General features: G+C 45.6%; 1 protein-coding gene and 1 long non-coding RNA gene across 5 annotated transcripts in view; one reads left to right on the top strand and one right to left on the bottom strand.

Annotated features, from left to right (window-relative positions):
* The window catches only part of PRKCE (protein kinase C epsilon), a 496,664-nt gene that overhangs the window by 399,308 nt on the left and 83,384 nt on the right, over window positions 1-13,972 (top strand). For all 4 annotated transcript variants that reach the window (XR_011426089.1, XR_011426090.1, XM_001499053.5 and 1 more), the window contains exon 11: window positions 10,908-11,062. Coding sequence is in view for 2 of the 4 variants with exons in the window: in XM_001499053.5 (XP_001499103.1) it covers window positions 10,908-11,062 (155 nt within the window). In the remaining 2 variants the exon portion in view is untranslated. The remainder of the gene's footprint in view (window positions 1-10,907; window positions 11,063-13,972) is intronic.
* LOC138917697 (uncharacterized) lies at window positions 7,942-11,051 on the bottom strand. Its single transcript, XR_011426092.1, has 2 exons — window positions 10,728-11,051; window positions 7,942-8,607 (listed from the first exon to the last, which is right to left on the bottom strand). It is a non-coding gene; the product is annotated as an uncharacterized lncRNA (long non-coding RNA).

The raw sequence follows: 13,972 nt of genomic DNA, 5'->3' as shown, positions 1-13,972 counted from the left end.
TCACTCCAGGAGATCCCTCCTGTTGCAGAAGGCTATGGTTTTCATGAGAGCGTACTTTGTCTGTCACAGTGTTGGCACGGAGGAAGGCTAGAAATCACTAGTCCAAGAATTTACTCTCTAGTTGATTTACCAACACACGAAACTCTCACAAAAAGACTCAGAACAAAATGCAATGGCATCACCAAGTTTTGATGTTAGAGGGCACCTCAGCTGTTGCCTATTCAGTGGTTCTCAAGCCTCAACGATCATTAGAGCTACCTGGGGAATCTAAAACTAAATGGACGTTCCCAGCGCCCGTCGCAGAATCGGAAGCTCTGATAGAGGGACTTGGAAATCTGTATAATTTAAAATGTTCCCAAAGGATTCTGCTACTCAGCCAACTCGTCTGGTCTATCCACTCAGTGAACAAAGAGGGTTTCTGTTAACAACCCTACAAAGTAGTTATCCGGCCGAGGCTGGCATCCTCCCGTTAGAAGGAACTCACTGCAGAACAAGGCAGCAGAGTCCGATGTCAGACAGAGGGATGGAGTTCTTAGAAGTCTTGCCTAGGCTGTAACAAAAGGGGCCTCACCGTATCTTCTACCCATTGGTCTTAGTTGGGTCCCCTGCAGTAACACAGATTAAATTTACCAACATGGCAATCCTTCAAATGTTTTAAGAGAGCTTCTCTTCAATTCATCCCTTTGTTTGATAGCTCATTCATTTGTTCATTCAGTTCAGATGGTCAGCATCCTCTAAGAGTGGATTGATTGAGGCTGACCATTGCTCCTTCCTTCAGCTGCTCCTCATAGGTCCCAGCTTCTCCTCACCCCTCCGTTTGCCTTCCTCTGGATGAACTCTAATTTGTCAGTGTCAGACATGGTGCCCAGAATCAGACACTGCACTCACCGTGTGGTCTGACCAGCAGAGTCCAACAGGAGCTACAGGAACAGTTGTTATTGTGTTCTGCTTCTGCTAAAGAGTTTTGTGAGAATAACCAAGGGCCCAAACTGGTGCAGACAGAAAGCTCTGTAGCAGATCAGAAAGGGAAAAGGTCGGTGTTGGCTAAACTTACGAGGCATGAGCCAGGTCCTGGTGAAGAGGTGCCATCCTTCCGGTATTCCATGTGGGGAAATAACGTTTCCTTGGATACCCAGATAATTGCTGCTCAGGCCACGGTGTGCACGTATTATCTGGTCTGCAGGCTAAGCAGACCCTATCACTACATCATTGCTCGTTGTGTGTAGGATCAGCTCTGACTGCCACACCGAGTCAGGGACCGTGAGGGGGCAGCTTTCCTCTCTTCTCTGTATAGTGTGATCCACGTAAATATTCCCACCTAAGCAGGCTGTTTCCTTCTCACAATCGAAGGGGAATGTTGATGTATCTTCTCTATTTAAGGTCAGCTACCTGGTATTTGCTTATCTTTAAAACTGTCACAAGAACTTTGCGTATTCTTTGGAAAGGAAAGAAAAGAGGAACTACTGTGACATTGACAGCTGGTTGCAAAGTGAACAATTCACTTAACTGGTCAGTTGCTTTGTATACACAAAATTGAAAAAAGTTTCCTTGATTGCTTTTCACTGAATAGACTGGTCATTTTAACATCAATGCGGGTACATTCTAATCCCCTGATTGGTTAGCAGCATTTCTTTCTAAACAGAATTAAGCAAGCAAGCAAAGAAACAAAAAAGAAAGAGAAAACAGCAACAACAATAGCAGCAGCAATAATATGGCTCAAGGATCGACCTAACCCAGGACTGCAGGCTTGATTTACAAATAGTAGGTGCATGAGCCCCCTGGAAATCAGCCCTCAAGGATGACCTCTGTAAGTGCTTCTTTTTGTGTTGGGCACAGGAAGTAATAAGGTGACGTGTGAGTTTCTGGAATCAGAGTGGCAGCTACATGGGCTGCTTCAATTCTGTGTGAAGTGCGTCTCTAGCATCTGAGCTGAAGACCAGAGAGACTCACTTAGTTCTTTTTTACTGAGCTGCACATGCACTGAACCTAGACTAGATGGGGATACACAAGAAAGGGGCATCCGTGAGCCCCATCCATTGGGCACTTACATCCTGCTAGGCACGCAGGAAGGCATGTACATGGGAAACCATCAGTGTTTGATGCAGTCACACAGTGGATTGGAAGGAACAGCCTGAGCTCATGAGAAAAGCATTAGTAAAGGACAAGACTATGACGAGAGCCTTGGCTGGGTTGGGGAAATGGGATTAGAACAAGAATACTTTTATTCCTATGCTTAAAGGAATATATACTTACTATACTTTTATTCCTACATTTAGAAGGACTATTCCACAGGTCCTTAACTTTGGCTCCAAACAGCTGACTACTGGTGACAATTGGCTCCTGTGAGCAACTGATGTTTTCTTTCTGTTTAAATTGTCTCTTGGTATCATCAAAGACAGATTTGGCCTATGTCACCACCTTGCTCAGAAACGACAGACCAGATTCTAGGTGGGCAACGGGCACACCAGGGCATGAAACGTCTGCAAGATGACCAGGCTACTAAGTTGGGCCGGTGAGTGAGGGACAAGGTTCCTAACACCTCACTGCCCTCCTGGAGTCCAGGTCAACAGCCAGGGACAGAGGACGGTAGCCACATACTATGCCCCAGGAGTGACACTTGATGGAGAAAGCCACCAATGGGTGAAACCAGGAGAAAGCCAGGTACTGTAAGGTGATGCTGAGGTACCAGATATTGATGCTTTGATGATGCAGTGGAAGAAAAGAAAGAACCTCAGCAAAAGCACGCCACTGTACTTTTCGTTGGCCGTGTTCCCCATCTAAACCCTCTTAATTCTGTCGTTTTCAAAGAGCTGACTAAAGACAGGCTGTTATTCCTACTTAACTTGAGATGCTGCTCTTATTCATGGCAGGAGATGGCTCAGGTGGTCAGCGTTGTCAAGATGTAGCCTATTTGGGGGCTGTTCCGTGTGTACTGTCATATCATGTGATAGAAACTGCTTTTTCATAAGATGTTGATGACCCCTACAAAAGGAAAGTGTTCTCTGATGTGCTGAACCAAAACTCCTCCCCTTTCCCCTGGCTTTAACACACAGATGAAAGTGTCGAGGGGCAGGTTGGCAGGAACTTGAAGTTGTTCCCTGGGCTAAATGCAGCTCTAATTTAAGGCAGAATATGTCTATTTGAACTTTATTGGGTGAGTCAATTTGCTATAGCTTTAGATCACTTTAAACTTGGGGCAGCCTGTGTAAGTCAAATAATCACTGTTTTGTTTTGTTTTGTGTTGTGTTGTGTTGTTTTGTGAGGAAGATTGGCCCTGAGGTAACATCTGTTCCCAATCTTACTCTATTTTGTATGTGGGATGCCGCCACAGCATGGCTTGATGAGTGGTGTGTAGGTCTGCATCCAGGATCCAAACCTGTGAACCCTGGGCCACTGAAGCAGAATGTACGAACTTAACCACTATGTCACTGGGCCGGCCCCAAATAATCATAGTTTTAAGCAACTGGAAATACAGATGTACATGAGTGAAGTTTATACCTTCTCAACCAGCAGACTTTCTTGTGGAATTTTTACCATTTAGCCGATTCTGATCAGGTTAAGGCTTGCCCACAAGAAAACAATCGTCTCCCCTTTTACCCAAGTAGGGTGGACTGTACCCTTTGTAGCTTACAGAAGATCATTATAAGAAACAGCCATGTGAAAACCCATTCTATATTTTCTGTACTACTGTTGGTGTCGATGGAATTGCCTGTTGCTATAGGAATTTGCTTGAGATAAAGCTGAGTTTGGGGAAAGACCACAACAAGCTCGTTACATTTGAGCAAGGCCTTGAACGATGGGAGATGGAAGGAGGAGAAGGCCTGTTAGAAGAAGGGCTGAGCATGTGTGAAGGTAATTTTTTAAATAACGTTATTCAAGTGATAATTATTATTGTTATTGCAGAGGAAAATTTACATCACTAATCATAATTCTTATTCGGAGGAGACTCTCATTCTCTGTTAATTGACTGGTAAGTCTCCCGTAAGAAGAGAAATCCTTTCTTGTTATTATCCACACCTCCCTTTCAACAATACGTAGTTGACAGATCTGTGACACTAATTAAACAAGGCTCTGCCTGTCGTCCACATATGGTATGTTTGCCTAAGAGCTGGAAGGTCCCACTCGTTATTGACTGTTTTTAGTTATTGTGATAACGACTTTCTTTGTGGGGAAATAAAATTTATTTGGCTAAGTTTCCCAAAGTGGTTGGATCTTTCCTCTGGTTCTACCAAAGAAGTGTGACTAAGATGTGGGAGGATTGCTTGTTCTTTTTCAAAGGTAATGAAACATTTAGGTCAGTGGAAATAGGGAGGAGATGGGATAGCTTCAGACTACCGTCTTCCATTCCATCTTGAACTCTGCTTCTAGAATGGTTTTCCTTAAAATTCACTTTAGTTATGCTATTTTACAACTCAAAAGATTTCTAGGGTTCTTTAAATCCTACTTGTGTTTTCAGAACCACCTTCCCCCTACCCCACCACCCAGTGTGTCTCCTTCCTACCTATATCTAGAGTTTATGCACTGTTTCCTAGGTAGCGAGTTTTTTCACTGGCTCACTCCTACCCTCCTCATCCCCACATGCAGTGTTTGTTTTTGCTTACCTCCATCGTTCGAGGCTGTGCTTCTAACTCGCCAGGCCTTTTCCTCCTCCCACCTCCCATGGTCCAAGACTTTACTCAAGTGAGGTCTTTCCCCTGGTTCAGATTTGTCTCAAACAAATCCCCATAGTAATGGCCAGTTCCATCAATACCAGTTGCATTGTGGAAAATAAAATATAGAAAGGGTTTTCCTACAACTATTTCTTATAATGACCTTCTATTAGTTCTAAGGCCTAGATGATAGGCAACTCTTCTCTAGGGCGGCTAAGAAGTTAATGACCCCGATACATAGGTTTCACAATCTGATTTGATGTAGGAGTGTTTAGCACATAAGAATAGATCATTTTCTGTTGCTTTCCAGGGTTTCCCAGTTCCTGGAAACCAAAGCCATGGCTTATGTCATCTTTATGTCCCCCAAGCACCTACCCCCAAGGCTAGGCACCCAGGAAAGACCTATTGAATTGATAGGTTAAATAATGTAGACATGGAGGGGAAAAGGAGATGTTACAGGGTGTGAAGTGAAGACCCATGATTCCCTTCAATGGTACGTTGGGGAAATCGTTCATCCTGTCACTGGCACATCAAAGGCAGGCCTTTCCAAGTCCAGTCTTTTGTTGGGCACGTATGTGAAATTGATTCAAAAGCGATAGAATCTTTGTACATATAAACAGCCAACAACTGATGGAGAATGTGCGTCCAAACAAACCCAATTGGCAGGACATGCAGTGCCTCGGAGAGGAAGCCTCTGGCTATCCATCACACCTTGAAAGATGAACAGGGAGGGCCTAGTTTTCCCTTCAAAGACAGGAAAGCTTAGCGCTCTGGGAAAATGGAGCCCAATGGGAATTTCAAACACACACGGTGTGGCCCTTCCGGCTTGTAGGTCATTATTAACTATTCTTACCCAAAATGGCCATGATATACAATCTCTTTCCTAATTTTATTATTTTACTTGCTATCACAAGACCATAACTTTTTAGACATTCAGGTGAGATTAAGGGAGTAGGAGGTGGAATAAGGCTTTTAAAATCTTTGATTACCTCAGAAAACATATTTGCTTACTTTACCAGGAAGTTGGTTTTTTGTTTTGTTTTGTTTTCTAATGATGCCAAGAGGGGATTAATGAGTAGCCGCTGGGTTTGCCAGCTTTCTTTTGATTTCAGTTTATGTAATTAAGCAGTTCCCAGGATGACTCGAGGTTCTCACTCTGCATCAAAACATGCTTCTCAATTGTGTTAGGTGTGGAGGTCAGAAACAGTCCAGGTGCACTGAATGGAGGGAAGGGAAGTGGAAAACTCAGCTTGCTTTAAAATGTCCCTAACGATGGAAAACGGGTTGCTTATGTTTTGCGGCCGTGCACGTTGAGCTGCACTGAATAGAAAGCAGGTTAAAACTGAAGCTCAAAACGGGCCAAAGTTAGAATAACTCAAAATGAGGTTAACAATAGAAGTAACCTGGGAAAACCAACTCTGGTTTACTGTGGAATTTCCAGCAACCAGAGCCTCGTTCGCATTGGGTGTTCAAGAACTCATGCCTTTGACAAAGACATACTGGGAACCCACTGTGCGCCAGGCTCAGTTCTTGTTGCTGGTGGACAGTAAGGAATTAAGCCAACAAAAATCCCCTCCTCCTGATGCTCCATGGAGTGAATGTTGGATGAGCAGGTTTTTACTGAGCGCCTCCTGAGGTATGGCGTTCAGAGCTCGTGGTGAGGGGAGTTGCTGGGAAGAATAAGGTGTGTTCCTCAAGAAGCTGACCATCTCACTGGGAAGTGAAGACAGCTGTCCATGGAACAAAGGAACTGTTCAAAGCTGTGCCTGAATACTGGGCGCCGATACACACAGACCCCTGGGTGAAATGGTCAGAGGGGGCACCCATCTCCAGATTCCACAGACAGGAGGCAGGCTCACGGCAGCAGGCCGACTCGTCTTTAACTCCCCAACAGTGAGAATTTGCAGATACAAACGTCAGAGCACCCCTTGGCTCCATTTCTCTCTAATAGCCCCCTATTTCAGTTCTTCTACCTACAGTGATTATTTTTAAAGGGAATTATAGCAGCTTTTCTTTTGGGGTTAGGCTAATTCCCTTACAAACTAACAGGGCAAAATTACCAACAGTTCCTGCCTTCGTGAAGTATACAGACTACTGGGGGAGAAAGACATAAGTCAATTACACAAATAAAACCTCCACTGTGCTGAATGCTACCCTGGAGAGCATAGCACAGAACAGGGAGATTTGACCTTGTCAAAGAAGTCAGGGACAGCTTCCTAGAAGAAAAGATGGCTGCACTGAAATCTGAAGGATGAAGAGGGATTAACCAGGTCAAAGGAGAAGGGAAAACATTATGGGCAAAGGGAGCAGCATAAGCAAAGGCCCTGTGGCAGGAGGGAGTTTGCTGTTGGGGTAGAGGGAACAAGGGACCGCTGGAAGGGAGATGACTCAGAAGAGGTAGATATGGATGGACCATACAGACTGTGAGTCGTAGTAAGGAGTTTTCTATTTATGGCAAGAGTAACAGGAAGTCTTTAAAAGAATTAATCAGTAGAATGAGGGGAGGAAGGAGGATGGATGACAATCAGATTTTCATTTCAGGAGGCTAACTCTGCCTGCCTGTAGTGTGATCAGCATTTAGTGGGGGGACAGGAGTCAATTTAGGGAGCATTAGTACTTACAAGAATCTAGGCAAGAGACGGATAGGGCCAGAATGGCGGCCAAGATGGTGGTGGTGACAGAAAGAAGTAGACAAATGTATTAAGTACAAAGGTATTAAGTACAAAGGTACAATAGATAAAAGGGACGTGTCGATGGATGTAAGGGATGACGGAGGGGGAGGTATTAAGAAAGACTTCAGGTTTCTGACTTGTACAGCTGGCTGAACGATAAAGCCCTGCCCTGAGACAGGCGCCCCAGACGAGGACCAGTTTGCTGGGAGAAGATTGTGGAGTCAGTTTGGGATGTGTTGGGTTTGAGTGCCTTTGAGGTGTTCAGAGGGAGATGTCAGAAACACAGGTGGATAAATGGGTCTGCAGCTTGGAGGAGAGGTCTAGGGTGCAGGGAGAGGTCTGTGAATCATCCGAGTCAAGGTGATGTAGACTCTGGGCATGGATATCACTCAGCGAGTGCAGCATAAAGAAAGGAGAGGGCCTTGAACCCAGCCTTGTGGGATCCCAACGCCTAATGGAGGCAGAAACAAACCTGCCAGAAACACAGGGAGAAAAACAGCCTGAAAGCCAAGGGGAGCAAGTGTTTGTTGGAAGAGGAGGTGATCAGGGAAAAATGCTGCTGAAAGGACAGGAAAAAATGAAGACTCGATAATGATAATAGTAACAGTATAATACCGTTAGTAACAATAGTAATAGGCAATCTTTATGGAACCAGGCATTTTAACTTAGACTTTAATCCTCATGAGAAGTCTGTAAGGCAGGTCCTATTATCATCCTCATTTTTACAGATAAGAAAACTGAGCACCATGAGGGAAAGTCATTTGTCTGAGGTCACACAGCCAGTAAATGATGAAGTTGGGACTGGTGCTCTTCTTCCTCACTCCAAAGCCCCTGTCCTTAAATGCTGTGTGTCCAGTGTTAGAGAAGAAAATGGGAGGGGAGATTTTTCTTCTCTTTAGAGATTTGGATTCTTTCCAGCACAGCCAAGGAAAAATTCCGTTGTTGATAAAACCCAAGTCCAAGTTGGTGGCCATGGAATGGCACTGCAGCAGTTGTTCCGATGGTGTGGTTCAGCTAGATTAGGGCAGTGTGGAACGCATGACACAGCTGTACTTGCTGTGTGAAAGCCTTGCCCCAAGTGCTCTAGGGCAGTGGTTCTCAAAGTGGGGTCCCCGGACCAGCAGCATCAACATCACCTGGGAACTTGTTAGAGATACGGATTCTGAGGCTCCACCCTAGATCTTCTCAATCAGAAACTCTGGGCGGGCGGCCCAAGGATCCACGTTCTGACAAGCCTCTGTGTGATTCTGATGCACAGGTTTGAGAACCCATGTTCTTGGAGGATCCTTGAAAAGCAAAAAAGGAACACTTGAATAACTTACAATCCATGTATCTCACAGATGCAAAACACCTTGGCAGAAACTAGGTGGAAGAGAGTCAGTGGTTCTCAACCCTGGCTGCACATTGGAGTCATGTGGTGGAGCTTTAAAAACTGGTGTGGGCCTGGCCCAGTGGCATAGTGGTTAAGTTCACGTGCTCTGCTTCAGCAGCCTGGGCTTCGCTGGTTTGGATCCTGGGTGCAGACCTATGCACGGCTTATCAAGCCATGCTGTGACAGGCGTCCCTCATATAAAACAGATGAAGATGGGCACAGATGTTAGCTCAGGGCCAATCTTCCTCAAAAACAAACAAACAAACAAAAAACCTACTGATGCCTGCGTACCACCCTCAGAAATTTTCATTTCGTTGGGCTGGGGTTGGCCTGAACATTCAATTTTAGCAATGAGGATTTGAATGGGGATTGGACGATTGAATGAATGGTCAGCAAGGCAGCCTGTGTACTTCTGAGTACAAAGTTGTACTCTGGCGAGAAAATGAGGCAGACCTGGAAGGGGTGGGGCAGGGCAATGGGAGAGAAGCTAGACCTTAGGCCCTCTGTGGATACCAGTGAAGCTGAATCATTCTGGAGATTGTGGTGGGGGAGAAGGTAGTCTGAATACATAACAATCCTTAACGATGGACTTATTTTCAAAGAGACGCCAATAATAAAGTAGATATGCTATCAGGGCTGCTTCATGAATGAAGACGTATCATTGTGATTTTTACTTAGTCCTAATGGAAATAATTTTACTAATTTTGACTGAAAACAATACGTTAACATCCTCCTGGGAGCTTCACTTAGAAGGTGTCTATATGTTAAGAATGTCCTCTTCTCCTCTGCGCTCTCAAACATCACTGTTCCCCCTTTGCTCCATGAACCTTCCTCCCCAGCCGACCTGGTCTGACCTAACCATTCTCACTCTGTTCCTACATCCCCCCTCACCTCTTTCTTCTCTCAGGGCCTAGCCCCATCTAGACTCTGCCATGGCCCCCCACTTCAGAGGGCTCCCCCTTCTCCTAATCCTTCCAGCACCCAGTGTCTTTAAGGCACTCTGCTCCTATTTTGTTTCCGTCATTCTGCCCATTTCCCATCTCTGCCCCTGGATCATAAGCCCCCCAGGGACAGTGATGGCGTCTAATTCTTTGCCTCCTGCCTAACACAGCATCCCACACTCTACTTAGAAAACAGGAGTCAAGAAAATATGCAAAAGTGAATTTCAGTCCATCTTCTTCCCCCATTGTCACGGATTGCTGGTAAGAAGTCCCTGCTTCCAGTGAGATGGGACTGTGGTTTGGCCATTTGAAGGCTGCCTTGAGGAAAACATCCATGGGAAGCACGACAAGGTGGGAAGCCCAGAAGGAGCATCCCCCAGAGTGAAAAGTGGTCCTCACAGGAAGGGGCTCACACAGTCTCATTAGTCCATGTTACTTTGTATTACTTTCCTAGGACTGCCTTAACAAATTACCAAAAACTTGGTGGCCTAAAACAGTAGAGGTCTATTCTCTCACCATTCTGGAGGCCAAAAGTCTGAAACCAGTGTCACTGGGCCGAAATCAAGGTGTCAGCTGGGCTGTGCTTCCTGCAGAGGCTCTAGGGGAAAGTCTTTCCTTGCCTCGTCCAGCCTCTGGTGGCCACCACATTCTTTGGCTTGTGGCTGCATCACTCCAGTCTCTGCCTCTGTGGTCACGTTGCCTTCTCCTCACTTCCCAAATCTCCTTCTGTCTCTCTTGTATAAGGACATTTGCATCTGCATTTAAGGCCCACCAGGAATCCAGAATAATCTCTCCATCTCAAGATCCTTAATTAATCAGATCTGCAAAGTCCTTTTTTGCCATCTAAGGTAACATTCGCTTGTTAAGGGATTAGCACATGGAGATCTTTTGGAGAGGCCGTTATGCCACCCACCATACATCAAAGGTAACTGGAGCCTCCAAAGGGAGCCTTGTTCAAGGCCATACTTCAAGGCTGTGACAGCAGTCATTCATAGGCCCAGGTCTCCTTTCTGTCAATTTTGGGCTTCTTCCACTAGACCAAGCTAATGCCCATAAAAGTAAGACAGAGAGATTTTAAAATAACACCTCATACCCTAATTCGTGTGCTGTGTTCATTCGTCTCCTCTCCGTATTGTACGCCACCAGGATTCACCCACCTTCGCGCCTTCTTTCCCTCGAGTCCTGGTTCTGTTACGTTGGACTCACAGTACACTGGTCTGTGTGGGCAGCTGCAGTGGAGTCAGCTAAATGGCATTGTCTCCTCTCCTTTCAGGACCGCCTCTTTTTCGTCATGGAGTATGTAAATGGCGGAGACCTCATGTTCCAGATTCAACGCTCCCGAAAATTCGATGAGCCTCGTTCCCGGTTCTATGCTGCAGAAGTTACGTCAGCCCTCATGTTCCTCCACCAACATGGAGTCATCTACAGGTAGCTCTTCTCTCTTCCTGTCTCTCCTGAAAGCAAAAAAAATAAAGAATTCTCCAGACACTTGAACTGATTTTGGCTCTCACCCAACTGGTCTCTTAGCAACCTGCTTTAGATTAGTTGTTTGTTCCAACTTGCTTACAGAGGACTTTTAGGGGGGCTGTTTATCACTGTGAATGTTAATATTTGAATAGCCCTAGAAGATCTGACCAGTGTTTGTGCCAGTTTTGATTGAAAGCCCAAGCACGACATTTTAAAGGCTTGGCGCCGAGTGACCTTGGGGTGACCTTCATTTCTCTCTCTCCCCACCCTCTTCCTTCAACATCAGGGCATTCTCTTTGCTTTTTCCTCCTGTGCCATGAACTTCCTCCCCTTCCCAACCCCTTGCCACTTCCTGAGTTTGTTTGGCTTGGTTGTCTCCAGCAGATAGAATCAGAGAAAGAAGAGTTACTTGGGGGGTCTCAGGGTTTATGATCTGGGAGGGGGCGGGGAAGGGATCTAGACAATATCCAACAGGAAGTGACTCTTTGCAGTCTCTTATTGCTGCCCTGTCCCACTTCCAAGAAAACACAGCACACACACACACACACTAATTTTCCAGTAAGGGAGCAAAACTATTTACGCAGGCTCTTCTGTGAGGTCAGGAATTCTGGGAGGAGTAAATATTTATAATTAGCAACAAGAACACCAAAGTTCCTTAAGGTTTTTTCAATGACTGTCAATTTCTCTACTTGATTTTTGCTTCATCCTTTTCTTTTTTTTTTTACTTTTTAATTGGGTAGAAGAATAGCTGGCTTGGTTTAACCCAGAACTTAGTGACTCATTACAACTTTCCTGACCCGCTCCTGGGATCTGTGCCCTGCCTAAATGTTCTTCAAGGCGTTCTGACCAATGCACACCCCAGGCTTCCCTTCTGACTGACATCTCTTAGCTTCCTAAACTATGTGTCTCTCTGCTCATAAATAATCAGTGGCTCCCTATGGCCTGCATAGTAAAGCCCATACTTTTTAGCCTGCTCTTCATGGCTCTCCTTGTGGTGAGTTCATGTGTTTGTTTCCTATTGCTGTGTAACAAACTACCACAAACTTAGCAGCTTGAAACAAGACACATTTATTATCTCACAGTTTCCGTGGGTCAGGAGTCCAGGCACAGCGTCCCAGGACCCTCTGCTCAAAGTCTCTCTGCTACAATGGAGGGGTCAGCCAGGCTGCATTCTTTTCTGAAGTTTGTGGTCCTCTTGTAAGCTCACATGGTTGTGGGCAGACTTCATCTCCTTGCAGATGCACGTGGCTTGCTTCTTCAAGGCCAGCAGGAGAGAAAGTCTTTCCTGCTTTGAGTCTCTAACTTCAGAGAAGGCCTGGGCCCTCTTTGAAAGGGATCATCAGGATAATCTCTCTTTTGTTTAACTCCAAGTCAAATGATTAGGGACCTTGATTGTACCTGCAAAATCCCTTTGCCTTTGCCCTATAATGTCACATAATCGTGATAGTGGTATTCCATCACATTTTCCACATTCTTTTGCTTACAGGGAAGTCACAGTTTCCACCATACTCAAGGGGAGGGGATTATGGGGTTAAATCACACGGTGACTCATTGGGAGTCACCTTAGGTTGTGTCCACTACGGCCTAATATACCTTTCTCTCCTCACTTCCCACCACACCTTGTTTTGAACCCACCAAGGTTCTTAGCTTTCCTCAAACTCACCTGCCGATTCCCAACTTCGCTGTGTTCATGCTTCCTCCTCTTCACGCCCTCTCTCCAGCCCAGAAGCCCCATGCCATACTGCCTGCCTGCGTGAAGTCTGCCCCCACCAGCCAGAGTGAGTCTCTCCATCCCCCACACTCATTTGCAATTTGGGAATGAATCCCAGTTTGAGGCTTTCATTGCTGCACCTACCGCTGTTCACCTGGTGTTAGGGTGAGGCGGCGATGTGGCTCCTTCACCAAGTTACAAACTTTTTTAAGGGCCATTCCTTCTTCTATTTTTTGTTTAACCCCTCAGTCTTCTTTTCTTATTTTATGTGCTCTTCTTGTCTTGCACATCGTAAATAGTCAACAAATGACCATTGACTTCAATTAGTTTAAAAACCTAATCTCTGCCCCCAAAACAGCTTACAAACTAGTTCAAGCCACAGGAGTTAGAGATGTGAAAAGATCACCCTTCCACAGGGCAGTGCATGGTTAGGTGCCAATGGCAAGGAGAAGAATTGTCGTTCCCTGAGATGTCATCCCCATACCATCCTCGTTAGAGTGGGAATAATCATCCACAGTTGACTAACTGGGATTCAGACACACCTTAAATAATTGGCCAGAGGCCGCACCTGGTAAGTGAACGATTTAGGAAGTGGAACTGACTGATCAGCAGGCCCATGCTGTGCACCCTGAGGATCGTTACCCTGCTTTTCAAGTCCGGGTCTAAACTCTTTAGCTTGTCATTCCAGGTACTCCAAACTTGACTTTCCCTTTCTAGTTGTCTTCTCCTTTCCACTTCCCCAAATGAATGCTTCCCTCTCACCACACCTGTGAACGCTTTTGCTCCATTGGCTTCTATGAGCCATTCTGTCTCTCTCCCTCTCTTTCCCACCTCCCTGACCATTTCTCCCCAATCTCTATAGCACCTGGCCTGGCTCCTTCTCCCTTCCAACCACCTTCCTCTAGATGCTGGTTTTCCCCAGGGCCTTCATCCCTCCTTATTCTTACTCTCAATACTCTCCCTGAGCAACTTCAACATTTGCATGCCTTCAAATGACTCCTGTGTGCCGGGGACTCCCATGTCACTATATCCAACCCCTAGTTATCTTCAGAACCCCAAACAAGATCCCTCTCTCACACTTCTCCTTTAAGGCTTGACCTGCAAGCCCTTCTTTCTTCCCTGGCTAGTTTGCAATCATTTACTGACTTGACTCACTCACT

This window comes from Equus caballus, chromosome 15 (assembly GCF_041296265.1).
Source record: "Equus caballus isolate H_3958 breed thoroughbred chromosome 15, TB-T2T, whole genome shotgun sequence".
NCBI lineage: Eukaryota > Metazoa > Chordata > Mammalia > Perissodactyla > Equidae > Equus > Equus caballus.
This window is presented reverse-complemented; position numbering and strand designations above follow the sequence as displayed.